General features: G+C 33.3%; 1 protein-coding gene across 1 annotated transcript; it reads left to right on the forward strand.

Annotated features, from left to right (window-relative positions):
• Nucleotides 1-14,709: 14,709 nt before the first annotated feature.
• Nucleotides 14,710-15,326, forward strand: LOC124509109 (rRNA-processing protein FCF1 homolog). Its single transcript, XM_047075685.1, has one exon. It carries the CDS (start codon nt 14,724-14,726, stop codon nt 15,324-15,326), a length of 603 nt encoding a protein of 200 aa, XP_046931641.1. The 5' UTR covers nt 14,710-14,723.
• Nucleotides 15,327-21,454: the final 6,128 nt, after the last annotated feature.

Raw genomic sequence — 21,454 nt, forward strand, 5'->3', positions numbered from 1 at the left:
GTCTTCAGTGGGCTATTCTCAGGACTGGTTACCCTTCAAGAGAGGTCTCATATGCTAAGTGAACATGCCTCCAGAGCTATTTGATCTCTTTGTGGCTTAGCTGAACCAGCAGCAAAAGCAGGAATGTACTGTTTGACATTGCTTTAGATCTTAACTCATTTCCTTTTTTTTCCTTACCCCCACTGCACTGGGCTGACACCTCCCAAGTGAAATTTAAGCAAATTAATCCTTTCTTCAGATTCAATTTTCTTAAGAAAATTAATTTTTCTTAATTTATTTAAACATTTTCATTTATTGCAGATGCTATTTCTGTTGTTTTGCTGTTATAAATTTTTAGCATAATAACATAATGGTTATTTTGTGCATGTCATTGACTGCATTTCTTTGTATTTCACAGGACTGATGAGAAATGCCCTTGTTAAGGCTCTTAAAATATTCATTGTAAATGGATATTTCAAAAAGGTTATGCTTTTACATATACATACCCACAAAAAGTCAAAAGAATGTTCATTGCTGAAAATGTGTTTTTAACTTTAAAATTTGCTAATCCAATGTTCCTAAGTGGCATTTATTACTGAGACTGAATATTTTTTCATATATTTCCTGGTCATCCATATTCTTTCATAAACTGTGAGTTCACATTCCAATTATTTACATGAAAGTTAGTTTCTGTTGCTTTATAAATATTCTTTGATAATGACAGCATCCTTTACTGATTTTGACAAAAATATATTTCATATGATTATATTTGCCCTTTTTATGGTATTTAAAAATAATTACATTTAACAATATATACCATTCTGTCACCTCCCATTGTGCTCACATATAGAAAATTTTTCCTCACATGCTAAATATGAATATTTGCATATTTTTCATGAAAAATAGGTCTCTATTTATTACTTTTCTAAGTATCCTGGCAATTTTTACTTAATAATATTTCCTTTCCCTACAACTCTTCTAGTCTGTGTCAGGAACTTCTCTTTCTTTGTCATAGTACATTTGTTCATCATTGGACTGGTATACACTTTAATTAAGATAGTTTTAGATACATCTAGGTTCAAACCTTATCAAATTATGTTTTATTATGAAGTTAATAAATGTACATGTTAAAGAAATTATTACAGAAAAGACTAAAATAAAAAAGTAAAACTGTCTTCCTTTCACTCACACACAATTTAGAGTCATCCACAGTCAATGGTTTCTGAGTTTAGTCTCATGGTAATTATCATTCTAACTTCAAAAATAGTTTTATTTACCAAATATAAAATATGTACAGTTTCTATTGTCTCTTCTCCATGGAAGTAGAGGATGTATGACATTTACATTACTTCCCACCTGTCTTCAGACTATTTTTAGTTCTTCTGGTGGTCTTGTTTTTTTGTTTGTTTGTTTTTTAATTTAAATCTGCCTGAATTTGCATTTCTTAATATCTCACCTCTAGAAAATAACTCCCTGTTTTAATTTTTATTATTTTTTTTAATTTATTCATTTGAGAGACAGAGAGAGAGAGGGGGGGAGAACAACGGGGGAGGGGCAGAGATAGAGGGGGAGAGAGAGAATCCCAAACAGTCTCCGTGCTGTTAGCACAGAGCCCATTGTGGGCTTGAACCCAGAAACCGTAAGATCATGACATGAGATGAAGTCACAAGTTGAATTCTTAACTCACTGAGCTACCCAGGTGCCCCAATAACACCGTGTTTTTATTTTTTTTTTTTAATTTTTTTTTTCCAACGTTTATTTATTTTTAAGACAGAGAGAGACAGAGCATGAACGGGGGAGGGGCAGAGAGAGAGGGAGACACAGAATCGGAAACAGGCTCCAGGCTCTGAGCCATCAGCCCAGAGCCTGACGCGGGGCTCGAACTCCCGGACCGCGAGATCGTGACCTGGCTGAAGTCGGACGCTTAACCGACTGCGCCACCCAGGCGCCCCAACACCGTGTTTTTAAAAGAGAGAGTTATAATTAATATGTTTCCTCCTTTGTACCCCTCTTTTCCATACTTCATAATTTTTGTTCATCATGTATTTTTGATGTGACATTTATAACATTTACACTCGTTTCTCTATAATTTTAAAAGACTTTCTCTATGTGTTGATATTAAAGCATAAAAAAGCAATAAACAGTACTTTCCATTCAAATATCCAAATGTATATCATAGAATTAAGTAGTACAACTGACCAGTCTTTGAATCTATTATTGTTTTCTGTGAAAGGAAAAGAAAATACAATGCACATTTAATGGGTTTCCTTTAAATTTATTTTTAATTTTCTTTAATTTTCTAGGTCATACTCTGATGTCAGTGTTTTTTATATTACGTGTTGCCATTTTTCTTGGATATCTTGTTTTGCTGAAATGTCTTTTGGGCAACTTTTTCATAGGTATTACATTTCTCTGTTCTTAAGTGTCTGAATATATATTTATTTTACCTTCATGCCTTGGTGAATGATATAACTGGGTATAGAATTCTAGTTTCAAATATTTTTCATAAAAAATTAAAGATACTGCTTCATTTTTTTGAACATCTTGTGCTTTTTTTTAACATGAAATTTATCGTCAAATTGGTTTCCATACAACACCCAGTGCTCATCCCAAAGGGTGCCCTCCTCAGTACCCATCACCCACCTTCCCCCCCCATCAACCCTCAGTTTGTTCTCAGTTTTTAAGAATCTCTTATACTTTGGCTCTCTCCCTCTCTAACCTCTTTTTTTTTTTTCCTTCCCCTCCCCCATGGACTTCTGTTAAGTTTCTCAGGATCCACATAAGAGTGAAAACATCTTGTTTTGATGAAAAGTTACCTCCCTACAGTTCTTTCTTTGCAAATAAAACTTCTTTTCCTCTATTAAAATCTGTAGGATTGTTATGTTTTTTAATTTCTATTTATTTTTTAAATGTTTATATTTTATTTTTTTTTTAAATTTTTTTTCAACGTTTATTTATTTTATTGTTTGGGACAGAGAGAGACAGAGCATGAACGGGGGAGGGGCAGAGAGAGAGGGAGACACAGAATCGGAAACAGGCTCCAGGCTCTGAGCCATCAACCCAGAGCCTGACGCGGGGCTCGAACTCACGGACCGCGAGATCGTGACCTGGCTGAAGTCGGACACTTAACTGACTGCGCCACCCAGGCGCCCCTTAAATGTTTATATTTTAGAGAGACAGACCACGAGCTGGGGAGGGGCAGAGAAAGGGAGACGCAGAATCCTAAGCAGGCTCCAGGCTCTGAGCTGTCAAAGAGTTCAATGCAGAGCTCAAACTCACAAACCGCGAGATGATGACTTGAGCCGAAGTCGGACGCTTAACCGACTGAGCTACAGAGGTACCCCTGTAGGATTCTTATTTTTAATGTTGATGATGAAATTTTCTAAGTGATGTCTTATTTTATTTATCCTACTGGGAAGCGAATGGACCCTTTATATCTAAACATTTATATCCTTCCATAATTCTTTTTTCAGTTGATTAGTTCTTCCTTTCTCTGGAGTTACCGTTTCATACTTTTCCTTCACTTTGTCTCAATTATCCTGAGAGTTTTCTAGATCTACAATTCAAACATAAGTTATGTACATTTATAATTTACTCAGTCCATTGAATTTTAAATTTCCAAAAATGTAGTTTACATCTCAGATCTTTTGGTTTTCATGGCCAACTATTCTTGTGTCACAGAAGCAATCTCAGTTGTCTCCCAGGATGTGAATTAGATTTAATTTATTGTCTGAATTATTTTTCCTCTGAATTTTTTGATCCTTTAATTCTGTTATTCTGTTTGTTCTTTTTTTGTCCATCTCTTCACGTTTTGTGTTTTCCTCAAGTGTACTGTCATAAATGTTGATCTATTAATATTTGTAAATGAAGTAATGCATTAATTGGCATCGGTACATAGCATGCTGGGTTCCACAATGGTGGTGGCCATATTTCTCCAATAGAACTTTTCCATAATTAAGTCTGACCACTGATTCTGTAGAAGTAAACATGTTTTACTCTGTGGCACTTATTGACCTCTATATGGATGGTGAGCAGGCAAACAGGCCCAAAGTCTTCCTTCCCAATTGCTAAACCAAAGAGCTTTACTATGAGAACGAAAATCACAAATAATATTTCTAGTTTTTGTCCAACACCTTCCTTTTCATAACCCCTCGAGGACTGTCTCAACTTCAGTTTAGCTTCCTTCCCAAGTCACAAAATACTTACTAGTAACCTCATCCCAGAACAGACTATTTTATCTAGAATTTTTCGTAGGCTTCATTCTGAGGGCAAAATTCAATAAAGCCAGCTGTTGTGTTTATGAGCCGTAGACAGAGGAGCACAAACATCCCGGGTGTTATCAATAAAGTTTCCTAAAATAATTATCTTGAGGATTGACCCACAGCTCAGCCTGGCTTAGATTGTTGTTGACTCTTAGCTTAGTCTTCCCAGGGTTTCCTTGAGAAGATCTGCTTATTTGTGGTGTTAGCTTTCACTTCTGGCACTTCTGAATTTGCTATCAGTCTGAGCTCATTGGCTTTCTACCTACCAATAATCACCTTATCTAAAAATATAAAGTCGTCGTAACTGACAATTTTGTTATGATTTATATACAGTATATATAATATATAATAGCAGAGACCCTGGAAAATGGTGGTATAATTCAGTTAGTCTTGAGGCCCGAAAACCAAGGGAGCAGATGGTATAAATCCCAGTTTAAGGGCCAGAGAATACGAGATGAGATATTCCAGCTCATGCAGTGAGGCAAGTTTGGGGAGGGCAAGTGGTTAAAAAGCTGAATTCCTACTTGCTTTGCATTTTGTTCTAATCAGGTCTTCAACTGATGGGATGATGCCCACCCACACTGGACAGGACAACTACTTCACTGAGTCCACCAATTTAAAAGCAAATCTCATTCAGAAACATTTTCACAGACATACTCAGAAATTATAATTAATCTGGTCCGATAACTTGACACTTAAATTTAACCATCACAAGCCTGATATGAGTCTCTATTACTCAAGTCCTTAGGTCCCAACATAAAGTTGTATAGAGTTTTTCATGAAGTTCACATTCATTTTTTATAGTCATACCCAAATATTACCAATTTTTTGTTATTGTTATGGATGGAGTGTTTTTTTCATTATATTTCTATAGTATTTTTGATGATATATAGAATTTTTCATAATATTTACTCATTTTTTGCTCTCAGTAATAAAGTGCATTTTAAGTCGTGATAATTTTTTTCAGATAATTTTCTGAGTTTTTGTCTAGACAATAATACCTTTTGCAAGCAATATAATTTTCTTTACTACTTTCCAATAGCTATATTTCATTTTGTTTGTCCACATTATTCCATAGGCTAGGACTAGCAGAGCAATGCTAAAAAATATAGTAGGAACATCACCTTTGTATGGTTTCAGAATCAGAGATGCAAATTCAGTGTTTTATAGTATAGATAATACAAAGGTATTCACTCTTGTGTTAAGCAAAGATCTTTATATTTTCAATTCAGTCATTTTTAAAATTTTTTAAAAATGTTTATTTAGTTTTGAGAAGAGAGAGACAGAGCATGAGCAGAGGAGGAGAGAGAAAGAGGGAGACACAGAATCCGCAACAGGCTCCAGGCTCTGAGCTGTCAGCACAGAGCCCCACGCGGGGCTCGAACTCACGGACCGTGAGATCATGACCTGAGCCGAAGTCGGACGCTTAACCGACTGAGCCACCCAGGCGCCCCTTAAAATGATTTTCTAATTGTTTACTGCTGTCCAAAGGGGGAATCAAAGACCCCAAAATTCATGCCTGTTGGTCTCTGTCCTTCACTTCAATCAGATATCTTTGGCTTTCAAGAAGGTATGTTCAATAATTTTGCCCTGTATGTTATTTTAAGTTAGGTAAAGTTTATTTTTTAAAGTTTATTTGTTTTGAGAGAGAGAGAGAGACAGAGAGGCAGTGTGTGCTGGGGGGGAGGAGAGGGGTAGATAGAGAAGGAGAGAGAGAATCCCAAGCAGGCTCAGTGTTGTCAGGGCAGAGCCTGACCAAGGGCTTGATTCCATAAACCGTTAAGCACAAATTAATTTTAATTACCTACTCCACCGTTTCTAGAAGACTGTTGCCTCATTTGTTACATAGCAATATCAATATAAAGAACTTGGAGGATCATACATCATTTTCCATCTTGTACCATACTAAATCTACTTTATTTAAGGCCATCCTGTTTTCCCCAGTTTGAAGCTCCTATATTTCTGTACTCAGTATCATGGAGCTTCCCAGCTGCTGATTTTTCACTCAATACGTGACATCTACTAAAGCCAACCAAAAGGAGAAAAGAAGCTCAAAGTAGAAAGGTTACTAGAATCAAGCTTCTATCAATATTTCTGTTCTCTGGGCCAGTTGTTTTTCCTTCTCTATGCCTGATTCTTGTCAGATTTTATTTGTCAAATAAACTCACCCTACTTGGCTTTAAATTGGGCCCCTCAACACAGATCTTCAATTTTTTCCTTCCCTCAATTATCCACAAACATCTTGGAACCATCTTGCTTCTCAAACATTCCAAATATTTTTGTCTTCTAGCCCTTCTAGGACACTGCCTTCAGTTCTACTGGTCCATGGAACCATAAGTTGAAAGCAGAGACATCAACATTTCCTTCTGCTCCTCTTTATATCTAATAATTGCATCATCCAACTTAAAAAGCACCTTAATATCTAGTAAATGAAATAACATTATAAAAAGGGAGATTCACCAGTTTGTATATAATGATTTGTGTACCTTAATTCTCAACCTGAAAGTTTAAAGTGAATTGTCTCACACATACCAGAAAAATCATTTAGCTTAATTCTGTTTATGTTTAGTAAACCATATATAATCAGTAGTAACAAAAGAACACTTTATGAGGCCATGAGTGTTAGAAAACCTTTCCTACTTTAAAAGTATGTATTTTCATCAAAAGCCCTCACGATATATGAGTAAACACAGAAGTATCATATAATAAAAAAAGTAATTCTCTACCATATTATTTTTTTACTTTTAATATGTGATCCTATATTTTTAATATGCTTTTCTTAGATTAGTCATGTTAACTTTTTAAAAGGCCCATTTTCATATTTTATGGGGAAGGCAGACTGAAATTAACAAATGGAAGTGTATTTTAAAATCAGATTCATTTGCTAATACTTTTCAATGAAGAATCAAAAGAAATTATCATGTAAGAATACATGGATAGCTGGATTATCAGCATTGTTTAAGTGAATTAATTTTGTTTCTTTATTTTTCAGCACAGGATTACAAATAATTTGGTTTCATATCCCTTTATTTATTGAGCTAGATTCGTTTTGCATCTGTACTTTCTTTCAAACATTCGCCTTTCATCTTTATTTAAATAATCAAAGACTTTTGCTAATACATCCAACTTATCTAGGACTTAATCTCATGTCTCTGCTTTCAACTTATATTTTAGTCTTTTCTTGTAATTATGACTTTGGATGACTTTTTGTCCAATCATCTCATACTTCATAAACCTTTGAACAGAGGTAATACCGTAAGTTAGTTTACCTCGGAAAACTTACTTTTATTTGAAGGTTCAATTTTGAGAGAATTTGGATTTATGATATTATGTATTATAATAATAAACTAAATATCATGAATTACAGTTTTTTAATCAGTAATTTTTTAAGTGGGGTCAGCATGTAACTTCTCATAATACGTGGAAGGAAATTAAATCTGAAATATTTCAGAAGTGTATTTGAAAGTTACTTTGACGACTGTAAGATTGCCACAAAAAAGAAACAATCGCTGCATCTCCTTGAAGCATAAAATGCATTATTATGCATTATTCTTTCTTAGGTGATTTTTCAAATATATATATATATATATATATATATATATATATATATATTTATCAGAAACTTACAAAGAAGGGAACCTGAGTGGCTCAGTCGGTTGAGCGTCTGACTTCGACTCAGGTCATGATCTCACAGTTCATGAGTTTGAGCCCCGCGTCGGGCTCTGTGCTGACAGCTCGGAGCCTGGAGCCTGCTTCGAATTCTGTGTCGCCCTCTCCTTCTCTGCTCCTCCTCCACTCATGCTCATTCCTCTGATGAGGAAATAGAAAGCCATATGTTGGAGAAGACAGAAATTCAGAGTTGAAAGCAATACTTGCAATGTTGTATGTGACCCTTTGCAGGTGGCTAAGAGGCCAACAATGGCTGAGGTAGTCTGAAAGGTTAAGTGATCAAAAGATGAATTTAATTTCAGATCCTGCCAAGATGGACAACAGTTTTGTAACCTGTCCTTCATTTAGGTTAGTTCCTGGGATCCTGTAAACTAGGACTAACCATGAACCAGAAAGAAACCTGCCCTTGCATGCACCAAAGCAGTTTTCGGTCGTCTAGTCCCTAGAAAACCTCAAACTCTACAAATGGATTATGGTGATCTTAGATTACTAATGCCTCCAAACACTTGGCAGTAGAGGGGAAAAAGTTCCCTGGAAGCTGTAGGCACAAATACATAAAATCATCATATCCATGTCCAGAACACAATAAAATGTCTAAATAGGTATCCAAACAAATCATCTGTACACAATAAAAAATAACCCAGTACATGGGGAGACATGATGATTGACAGTCCCACAATAAGAATAGATACCATATATAACCGACACACAGAGACTATAAATCAGCTATGCCATCCATGATCAAGGAGGTAAGTGCTGAACTTAAACTATTCAGCAAGAAACAGCAAAGTGTAAAAAGTAGCAAGACAATTTCAAAAAGAACCAATCAGAAATTCTAGAACTAAAAGATACAATGACCAAAATTAAAAAGGTAAAGGGTAGATTTTACATTTAATTCAGCTGAAAAACAAAACAAAACAAAACAAAACTATCGTGATTTGTAAGATGGGTCAGAAGAAACTACACAGAATGAATCAGGAAGAGAAAAAGTAAATGAAATACAGAAGAAAGGCTAAGAGACAGAGAATACAATGAAAGATTTTAAATTCATTTAAAGGGAGTTCAGAAAAAGAGAAAAAGAAAATGTAACTAAAACAGGGCTATAAATTTTGTAAAACTAATAGAACATATCAACCCACACATTCAAGAATCCCAATGAAACCCACAAAAGATAAAAGATATTCAAGAATATGTACAATATATCTGTGGAAAATCAAAGCAAAAAATAATAACATCTTTATAAAATTCACGGGAGTATCACATTTAAAGGATCAACAGTTTAAAGGGTAGCTGTCTTTGTGACAACAGTGAAATCCAGAAGCCAATAGAATTATAGCTTCAAAGTATTAAAATAAAATGACTACCAACATAGTATTAAATGTTCTATAAAAATACCTTTCAAAAATGAACAGGAAATAAAGACATAGACTGACAAAGAGAAATCACGATAATCCTTCAGCAACCATATCACAATAAAGAAAAAAATACAAAGTGTTTCTAAGCTGAAAAAAAGAATCCTAAATGTAAGGTCTTGAGATGCAGGAAGGAAGCAAAACTGTAAATATGATTAAATCTGAATCAACATAGAGTACATGAAATAAAAATAACAATAGCTGCCAGAGCTAAAAATTAAAGAATGAAACCCCACAGAAATAATATATACATAAATCAAAAACAGAATTAATTGTAGTTAAAGTAGACTACATTTCCCACATTTACTAAGAAGAGGGTAAAAACCAACAAGTATTAGTCTTTGGTAATTCAGTGGTGCATGTTGTAATTTCTAGAGACAGAGGAATTGAAGAAATAAAGAATATTAAACTATAAATATCATAGAAAGGGAAAAAGAAATAACAAAATGTTCAACTCAAAAAAAATGTAAAGAATGAGAAAAAGAGATTCATCAAACATCTGGGACAATATGAATGCAAATAATAAGCCAGTATTTGTAAACCTAAATATACTAGTTTATTAAAGAAATGTAATGAAAGTGCTAATTAAAGGAAAATAGATTCGGACCTGATTTAAACAATCAACCGTATGCTATTTACAAGGGAGTTATCTGAAACAAAAGGATACAATAATGTTGAAAAAGCTTAGAAAAAGTTTTACCATGTGAATGCCAATGAAAATAAGTCAAACATAGCTATATTAATATTAGATAAAATATATTTTAAAAGCAAAAAAGCAATTTTAGATATAAAGATTATTTCTGAATGATCAAAAGTTTGATTTCCTGGGAAGATGCAAGTATTTTAATCATTATACCTCAAATAATATGTATTCTGCGTACACAGGCAAAAATTGACAAAAATATAAGAAGGCATAGAAAAATCTATAAAAATAGTGAAAGATTTTAGTATACTTCTCTGAACTGATAGATCAAGCAGGTAAAACATTTATAAAATACTGAATATTTTAAGATTTTTAAATTTGATGTTTAGGGTATACAGAGAACATTTTACCCAGTGAATTCAACACACACATTTTTTCAAGCACACAAGGAACATTTAAAATCACTAACCATATATACCAGGCCACAAAATAACTTTAAAAATTTTTCAGAGAATTAACGAAAATCATAGTCACTAATCATAATGTAATTAGGTGAAAATATCAATAATAAATACATCAAAATCGCCCTTAACTTTAGAAATAGATAAATACAGCGCACCTAGATGGCTCAGTCAGCTAAGCATCTGACTTCAGCTCAGGTCATGAGCTCACAGTTCCTGAGTTTGAGCCTTGCATCAGGCTCTCTGCTGTCAGTGCAGTCTGCTTCAGAAATTGTCCCCCCTCTTTCTGCCCCTCCCCCTCTAACACCACCCCCCCCCCGCCCCGCGCGTGCTTTCTCTTTCTCAAAAATAAATACAAACATTTTAAAAAAAGAAATTGAAAAATACATTTTTAAATAAACCACGGAGAAAAGGAAAAAAAACAAAACAGAGATTAGAATGTATTTTGAAGTGAATGAAAATAAAAATACAGCATAACATTTTGAAAATACTCAACATATATTTATAGGGAATGTTACAGTTTAAAAGCCATATTTTAGAGAAGAGGAGAGGGTAAAAATTGATAAGTTAACAAAAGATAGCATCCATCAAGAAAATAGCAAGAGAAAAGCAAAATAAACCCAAAGAATAAAAAACAAAATAAACAAGAAGAGAAAAATCAATGAAATGGAGTTCAAATACATAATATAGTATCAACAAACTAAAAGTTAATACCCTAAAAAAGACTAATTCAGTGGATAAATTCTTGGCAAGAGGGATCAAGAAAAATAAAGTGAAAGCATAAGAAAGCCACTGTTAGAATGAAAAAGGAATATCACTACAGCTCCAACACACATCCAAAAAACTGTACTACAGAAAACTTATTAAACTAGATGGATTCCCAGAAAAGTGCATCTTCCTAAAATTTACATAAAAATAAATAGGAAATCTGAATAGTCATGAAATTAAACAGATTCAATAATTTAATTTCCCTCAAAGCAAATTCCAGGACCAAATGGCTTCATTAAGGAAGAAAAAACCCAATATTACATAAAAACACTTCCAAAGAATAGAAAAACAGGGGACATCTCAATTCATTTTATGAGAGTAGCCTAACTGTAACACCAAAACTTGACAAGGACATTATGAAAAATAATATTATAGGTAATTAGCTTTCATAAGCACAGATGCAACAATCTTAAATCATCAGAAAGTTAAATACAGTGATAAATAAAAAGGTAAATTAAATAATAAATAATAAATAAATCTAGGTAAAAAAAGGTAACACATCATGATCAGTTGAGGTTTATTCCAGGAAAGTAAGATTTCTTTCACATTAAAAATATCAAATATTTTACTCAAAAAATGACAGGACCAAAAGGAGAAAATCACATATATCAATGACGAAAATGTATTTGACAAAAGTTAATAGTCATTATTGATAAAAACCATTAATCTAGAAAAGGAAATTTCCTGAATTGAATAAAAAGGATCTAAATTCCTACAGCAAACATTCTAGTTATAGTGAAATATTGAAAGTTTTCCCCTTGAGATCAGAAACAAGACAAAATAGGCCTATTAATAACACTGTCATCACTTACATTTAACCTTTTGAAGGCCACCCTAGCTACTGTAAGGAAGCAAGAACACATACATAAATACATACATTAATGTGTAAGGATCTAAAAAAAACAATTAAATGGTTATTAACTGTCATTAATAACCATATAGGGTTCTACAATTTTAAAAGTTATCTATAGACAAAATATTTAAAATTAATAAGTAAAAACATCAAGGTTGTGGGATACAAATTGATAAAAACAAATTGGCTGTATCTTTATATTATGGTTTATAAACAAAAATGAGATTAATAAAAACATTTAAAAAGTTACCTAAAAACATAAAATACCCAGAAGTAAGTTTAATAAATATGTACAATATGTCCTTACAAAATATAGCTGAGAGAAATTAAAGAAGAGCTAAATACAAAAAAAAGATGAACTAAATAATTATTCATTGATTGGAGAACTGAATGATTTAAAGATGTCAAGTCTCCTCCAACTAAATATGAGATTAAACGCACTCCCAATCAAAATTTCTGCAGTTTTTTTAAAAATGGAAATTGACAAACTGACTCTAAATGTGTATAGAAACCTGAAGGGCCAAGTACAGCCAAGGCAATCTTGAACAAGAGCAAAACTCGGTAACTTATACCACCAGCTACCAAAAATGATTACAAAACCACAGTAACGCAGACAATATGGTATTTGCAAAAGAATAGTAAAATAGGCCAACAGAAAAGACTGAAAAGTTCTAAGATGACCCACATATATATGACCACTTGATTTATGACAACTGAATGCAGTAGAGAAAGAAGTGTCTGTTTGTAAAAGGTCCTGGATGAAATGAACATTTATGAGAAAAAACATAACTCATCATTTCTAACACATATAATAGAAAAATCAGTTCTACATGCATTGCATACCTAACTGTGAAAGTTAAAACAATGTAGTGTTTAGAAGAAAATGTGGTAGAACATTTTTATAACCATGGAATAGGCAATGATTTCTCAAACAGGACCCCAAAAAAATAATAATCAAAAATGAGAAAACTGACAAAATAGACTGACATACTTTTGGTATTGAAATACACTATTAGGAGAATGAAAAAGCAAGCCAAGAAGCAGGAAAAGATAAATTCAGCACAGACTTCCAACAAAGTTCTTATGTCTAAAAAACATACAGAACTTCTATAGAACATTAAAAAAAGGGAGACAACCCAGTAGAAAAATAGACAAAAGACCCTAAATAAGCACTTTCACAAGAGGATATTTAAATGGTCAATAATCATATGAAAAGCAGTGATTTTATTGCTTCAATTTATATAAAGTTCAAAAACTGGCAAACTTATCTTTTGGAACTTTTAAAATTTACGAGAGTGGTTATGTTTTAGAAAGAATAGCAATTGGAAGGAGGTACTTTGGGGGCTTCGGAGTTTTAAAACCAGATGGCATGTCTGCAACGTTTTTTTTCACAGTACTGTCTCTGCTGTAGTTCTTTTTCTTGATCTGGATGACGGATACATGGATGTGTTCACTTTGTGAAAATACACAGAGCTGTAACTATGATTAGTTCATTTTTTTGTTTTTATGTACATTATACTTCAAAAATAAGTTTATAAACACACACGCTGATGAACTGAAGCAACAACAACAAAAACTTCACTGTGTGAATAAAAACAATTCCAGGCAAAATCCAAACTATAGACCAACTGTTTATGATTTTGCCTAGTAAATATATCGGACGTTAAGAGTTAAAAAAACTGTGGAAGAATATTAAGGTCATTTGGGAGAAAGAACGACCTTTATAATATGACTCCAAATTCAGAAAACATAAATAAATGATAAATATGACAGATTTAACTACAAAAAAATAAAATTTTGTATGTAAAATAAATGAACAAAGTAAGAATGTAGACTGGGAAAGTGCAACAAATACTAAAAATAACATTTAAAACACTGTAAATAAACTTTAAAAAATATATCTAATAGACTCTTTCTTATAGTTAATGCTTTATTTTTCTTTACTTTTTAAGTTTATTTATTTATTTTGAGAGAGAGAGAGAGAGCAAGGAGAGAAAGGGCAGAGAGAGAGAGAGAGAGAGAGAGAGAGAGAGAGAGAATCCCCAAGCAGGCTCCTTGCTGTCAGTGCAGAGCCCAACACTGGGCTCAAACTCACAAACCGTGAGATCATGACCTGAGCTGAAATCAAGAGCTGAACACTCAACTGACTGAGCCACCCAGGCATCCCTTATAGTTAATACTTTAATACTGTTTTCTATTCAACATGTTCTACTTATGAGAATATAATTACTTTCTTTCTTTCTCCAAATTTTTATTTAAATTCTAGTTAGTTAACATAAAGTGTAATATTAGTTTCAGGTGTAGAATTTAGTGATTCATCACTTACATGTAACACCCAGTGCTCATCCCAACAAGGGCCCTCCTTAATCCCCATCACCTATTTAACCCATCTGCCTGCTCACTTCCCCTGCAGCAACCCTCAATTTGTTCTCTACAGTTAAGAATCTATTTCCTGGTTTGCCTCTCTCTTTTTCACTCCCCATGATTATCTGTCTTGTTTCTTAAATTCTACATATGAGTGAAATTATATGGTATTCAAAGGGATACATGCACCCCAATGTTTATAGCAGCATTATCAACAATAGCCAAATTATGGAAAGAGCCCAAATGTCCATCAACAGATGAATGGATAAAGACGATGTGGGATTCCAGAAGAAACAAGAGTGCGGCGTGAACATGGGGAAGCAAAAGAAAGCAAGAAAGTATGCAACCATGAAGCGAATGCTTAGTCTCCAAGATCAGAGGCTGAAAAAGAAGGATAGATTGAAACCTAAAAAGAAAGAAAAGAAAGATCCAAGTGCACGCAAGGGAAGAGAAGTCCCCCAACATCCTTCCTGCTTATTCTTCCAATATAACACACAGCTGGGCCCACCTTACCACATCCTGGTTGATACCAACTTTATCAACTTTTCCATTAAAGCCAAACTTCACTTAGTACAATCAATGATGGGCTGTCTGTATTCCAAGTGTATCCCTTGTATAACTGACTGTGTAATGGCTGAAATTGAGAAATTGGGGCAAAAGTATCGAGTGGCTCTAAGGATCGCCAAGGATCCAAGATTTGAACGATTACCATGCACATACAAAGGAACCTATGCAGATGACTGCCTAGTAAAGAGAGTAACTCAGCATAAGTGTTACATTGTGGCCACAGTTGACCGGGACCTTAAACGAAGGATCAGAATCGAGAAGATCCCTGGAGTTCCCATCATACACATTTCTAACTATAGGTACAACATTGAGCAGATGCCAGATGATTATGGAACCCCTCGGTTCTAATTCTAACACTCTAAAGATAGAGTTCCTCTGCCTTTCTTTACCAACTTTTTCTGTTGCCAGTTCATGTAGCAATATGCTATAACATTAATTATTCTCCTTCTTACCCATTTGCTCTGTTATAAGCTGAGTATGGTTAAATACACTCACTTTTGATGTTGTTTTGAAATTGATATTTTGTATCATTTGAATTTTGTTGCATCTTTTTATAAACCAGATGATTGCACACATAAAAAAATAAAGATGATGTGGCACATATACACAATGGAATATTACTCAGCCATCAAAAAGAATGAAATCTTGCCATGTGCAACGACGTGGATGAAGCTAGAGAGTATTATGCTAAGTGAAATAAGTCAGTCAGAGATAAGCTATCTCTTGAGAGGAAATTATGGGTGATTTTTATTTCTTCCTGGGACAGCTCCTTACTTTTAAAAATAAGTGTGCCTTGTGTTAATGTCTGAATAGCATACAATGAATATTTTAAAAATATGTTCATATATATATATATATATATATATATATAAATTAATCTAGAAATCAAGAAATCAAGAAATCTCTACTCCCCCTCAAAAGTATTCTTATTTCTGAACACCAGCTGATTTTTATTTCACAAAATATCATTTCTGTTCACCAATTATCATACCCCATTACTTCACACTATCATGCTCATTCTGGATAAGCATATGTCTCGATACTCTTATTATTGCCTTCTCAAGTACTTTGTGAATCCTTGAAATCTTAAATATATACATTACTAACATCTTACTAAAAATACTACTTTTTGAATGTTTATTTTTGAGGGAGAGAGAGAGAATGAATGGGGGAGGACAGAGAGAGAGGGAGACACAGAATCTGAAGCAGGCTCCAGGCTCTGAGCTGTCAGCACAGATCCCGATATGGGGCTCAAACCCATGAACCGTGAGATCATGACCTGAGCTGAAGTCGGATACTTAACTGATTGAGCCACCAAGGTGCCCCTAAAAATATTACTTCTTATAGTCAACAAATGAGCAGCAGACTTTCTTGTAAAAAAAAGTCTTTTAAAGTGATAAAAAGCAGTTACTTTAATCACATGCCATAGTAAAAATCAATAAAAAGATGTGCACGCCTGGCAAACTGCCTTTTTAAAAAAAAATCTTTTAAGTTTCTTTGTTTATTTATTTTTGAGAGAGTAAATGAGGGAGGGTCAGAGAGAGACAGAGAGAGAGAGAGAGAGAGAGAGAGAGAGAGAGAGAGAGAGAGAATCCCAAGCAGGCTCCACAATGTCAGTACACAGCCTGGCGTGGGGCTCGAACTCACTAACTGTGATATCATGACCTGAGCCAAAATCAAGTATCGGATGCTTAACTGACTGAGCCACCCAGGTGCCCCTGAAAACTGCCTTTTTGATCAATTTTATGTAACATGTGAAACAAATTCAACTAAAAAAGTCTAATCTTTCTTAAATGTTAATATCATAGAGGGATAATAATCTTATATCTTAGAGTCTCTTATAGTCTTGTGAGTTTTGCTTCATTGTGACTGTCATCAACTGAAATATTGACACCTCTATGATTGCAGTATTTAATTGTCCCATCATTCAAATATTAAGCCATGAACTCTTACTATTTGTTTCTATACCAAGTTAAAGACTTTGTTTCCTCAAATATTTTTCAAGTTATTTTCATAATACTTTCTTATTATGATTGTTATATTCCATGAACCAATACGAGCTATGTACCCATAGCAAAGCCTTCTTCCAATGTCTCTTGAGACATAATCACCTACATACAAACTGTGTTTACCATTTGTAAACAAAGAAATCATTACCAATATGAAATACTTTAATGTGGAGTTCTAAATCTCTGAAATTAAAGATTAGCATCTTTCTTTGGGAATTGATATGGGGGGGGGATTACATAGATCATGAGTTTAAACCAGACATTCATGTATCAAATGAACTATGAAAACCACAAAGGGTAAGCATTTTAGAAATAGATGTTATGTCTGCAACATTTTTCTTACAGAACTGTATCTGCTGTGGTTTCTTTCTCAGTTATTAATGTCACCATGATACTCAGTTGACATTTTTAAGTTATTAATAACAGAGCCACATGCCAATGGACATCTTTTTGTCAGGGTATCGACCAAAACTAAGAATGTGAATAATTGGATTCTAACCTGGCTTTTTTTCTTCTCCATTTTGTTCTACCCTCTTTTCTAAGATCTTAGATTAAGTACTCTAACTTGCTGAATTAAAGCTAGGTCATTCAGTGTTGTCTTTCAGTTGACTATAGCTCCCAATATGTAAACAACTCAAAAAGGAAAATTAGTGTGAGAGTAAAATATTGGAGTTTCATAAGCTAATAAACATCCAAGTATGCATTCTATGTAATGGATGAGGGTTATTCCCTAGTGCATTCCAGAAGTGCTAAATGAACTTAAAGACTCGACGGTCTGCTGGTGGTATTTATAATTCTTTCTGTTCTAACAATGTTCTATTCGACAAATATTTATTACCTGCTTAATATGTGCAAGACACAGCTATAGATATTGTAGAGAATATAAAGGTGAGTAAGGTATAATTCTTACAGTCTAAGAATGCGAGTGGATATGCCAATTTGGTTCTTACATGAAATACCTCTTCTAATTATTTTTCTTTCAAATCAATGGTGTAGTACCTTCAACATATTTATATTTTTGGAACTTGAGATAGAAATGAGAACCAGCTCCCCTAACACATTCCTGTCATCCAACTAATATATTATTTAAATAATACCTTTAATTAGCAAATGAATATTATGTCCATATTACATCAAATATTTTGTCATTTCCAAAATTTTAATTCTTAATCAGTGAGTTGTTAACTTGTTTCCAAACTACAAGCTGTTAAGAAATGTAAGTAGTTAGAGGATAAAAGGACAGATTAACTATTAATGTAATGTGCTTGCAATAGTTGACACCCTACTTAGCATGACCATTATGTACTACAGCCTACAAAATTATTCTTCATGCTCCCACAGCAGAGCTAGAGTGCCATATGGCTATGCTTGTTTTTCGTCAAATAATTTTTACATAAACAGCTGGTGAACTGTTTTTATTGTAACAGTGCACATATTTTTTGAGACAGTTGGGAAGGATTGATGCAACTCTCGACACTGCCTGCTTTTATGTCCACATTAAGGAGAAATTCAAATTCATATTTTTAAAAATGCGGACTTTTGTATTCTTGTCACCATGGTCAGTTCACAAGAAAGAATTTTTTAATGTAGTGCAGGAATTATTGGCATGTTTATAAACTTGCAGCAAGAAACAGAAATTAATCATAAGGGATCTCAACTTAGATGGCATATTCAGTATTTTTATTTTTACACCCTCATGAATTTTTAGAGGCAGAGCTGATATGTTTTGGACTATTTTATAGGCAGTTTTAATATGACTATATTTGGTTTTGAAACATAGCGTCAACACATTCTGATAAGTGATATAATAACCAGAAGATTTTTAGCAGTTTTGTATGTATCTGTGATTTGAGTTGATTTAAAGACTATCTAATCCAGAAGCAACCCCCATCCTCCTTGACAAGAAACTTCATTTATTAAAACACTAGTGGTTTCAAAAATGCAAGTAGAAACATTTTCTTTTGAATTCTAAGGTAATGATGACCATTCTGCAGGGTTTTGTAAGGAGATTATCCCGGTGCTTAGAATGTTAAATGTTAAATCTTTAAATATAATTTTATATTTAATACTTCAAAAATGTCCCTATAACCAGAAGTTACTCCCATTAGAACACTGGTAAGGATTCGTGTATTATTATATCTCACTGATTCCTTATTCACAGGATATTAGAGACTATAAAATATGTTTCATTAGAGAAGGAAATGAATGCTTATTATTGTGCCATTGAAAAGCTTAGGACGTTGGGGTCAAAACAGTAACATACTAATGGTAAGTGTGTGTAAAATATAAGAGGAAGGAAGATTTTTCCCAACCCTCCAGGTTTATTATGTTCATTTATGTATCTTTTCTATCTTTGATTAATTCCATTTGGGGGCACATAGATGTTTTCACAGACTTTTATTTTGATAAACAAAATGGAAAAACAGAAGATCTTTTTTCATTTTGCTTAAGCCTTAACTTTCCATTGGAGAAACTCACCTGGAATAAGCTTTACAATAGTAAGTGTATTTTGTGAGTAAATCGTCACTTAAACATATAATACATGAAACCAATTTGTTTATGTGGACTTTAATTTATGTCCTGCTGTTTATTTTTCTCCCAATAAAATATGCACCAGATGGATGTTGAGAAAATGGATTGAGACAATACATTTTTGTAAGGGTGTTTCTCTTCTGCAAGTAAATCCATTCATATTACTTCACCAAAGGTTTAGGTCTAAGAAGGAGTAAATCAACCGAACAAATGACTTTAACTACTAATTAGAATATGTAATGGCTAGGGGACAATTCTCTATGGATCACTTGCATTTCTGTTTACCATGTGAGGCACTGGTTGCCCTTTGTTCCAGACGATCTTGTCAAGAAAGTCTTGTTGCAAACGGCCTCGGAAGATATCTATCTATAGATACAGATATAGATATAGATATAGATATAGATACACATATAGATGTACATAACATATAGATATACATATATACACATACACATATATAGATGTATATATATATATATACATATAGAAACAGACATATAGATATATAGATATAGATATAGATAAAGATATAGATATAGATACAGATACAGATACAGATATAGATATAGATATAGATATAGATATAGATAGATATACAACATGTCCAGAGCAAGGGGGAGGGCATGCTCACTGCCCACTATACAAGATTCAGGTTACCTAAGCACAGAGTTCCTCTTCTGCACTGCAACTCACAGCAAGTTTTGGTATCACCTGGTCCTCTTTATACCAGTCTGTGATTACTGGGGTTTGCGATGCAAACTGCAAATGCAGGTACTATGGCAACTACTACTGCTATGAGAATAAAGTTCTTTGTCTCTCACCCAAGAGCCTCATGTTTTTTTGCCAGTATCCATGAAAGTGCGACAGGCTAACTTGTTAGCTTCCAAGAAGGATAAAAACCTTAGCCTCTTCACAGTTCTTGACAGCTACCACATATCTCCATTTCTCCTATTTGCAAAACAAAAAGCAAATAAAATCAGTCTATAAAATAGCATTTAAAAGGTATAAAAATGGATAGCATTTAAAGTTTTCATTTTGCCCCGATTTTGTTCTGTGATAAATTTTAATATGTATCACCAGTTTGAACTTATTCAGATCATTTAAATAGCTTCACATATATCATTAAAAAGTGAGATATGTAATATGACAAGGAGTGGAAGTACATCAAGGAATATACTTTTGATATTAGTTATTTATCAAAGTGAATCTACAGCCACTTTAACTTATCTACTTGGAGCACTGCATTCATTTTTTAACAGAATATCAAACTCCCTGAGTTTAAGTAATGATGATAAAAATAAAGTACATATTGTCACATACACATTATTTTTACTTGTTTATGTTCATATTTTTTTACTTTAAATTTTGTCAGAGCTGTAAGAGTAATATATACATGTATATGTTATATAATTATATAATATATCTATCAATATAAATTTAGATGTATTTATACTTCAATATTATTTATATATTTATGTTAGATATAAATATATATATATTTTACACACGGATATATTTCACTCACATATGGAGGAACACGTGAATATTTAAGCCACATCACTATAATCTCCTTTGTTAAATACTTAACTGAATGTCTTCTGTATTTAAGCAGCATGAACAATAAAAAAGATAAGGAACAAATTCATTCTACACATAATTTGCATATTTATCTTATATAATTATTTAAAATAGTTGCATACAATGTTTGTATGGGAGTGTATACAAGAATATAGGGGAAACAGAAGTATTTACTGAAAATTTTCATGGCTTTCTGTCATAGGCTCATGTCTGATCTCCTTCCTCATGTCTTCTTTTTTTATTTGTTTTCATGGAAGTGTAATCACCAAACGATATTATATACTAACAGATGTATAATATAATGATTCAACAATTCTATCTTGCCATTTGCAAATCATGTCTTTTTTATTTTATTTT

Source organism: Lynx rufus, unplaced genomic scaffold (assembly GCF_022079265.1).
Source record: "Lynx rufus isolate CCGP_SWC_20201006 ecotype Redwood Valley unplaced genomic scaffold, mLynRuf1.p SCAF_14, whole genome shotgun sequence".
In the NCBI taxonomy this organism is placed as follows: domain Eukaryota; kingdom Metazoa; phylum Chordata; class Mammalia; order Carnivora; family Felidae; genus Lynx; species Lynx rufus.

What these genes read in the sequence shown, in the direction of transcription:
- LOC124509109 (XM_047075685.1), top strand. Translation starts at nt 14,724, where the DNA reads ATGGGGAAGCAAAAGAAAGCAAGAAAGTATGCAACCATGAAGCGAATG.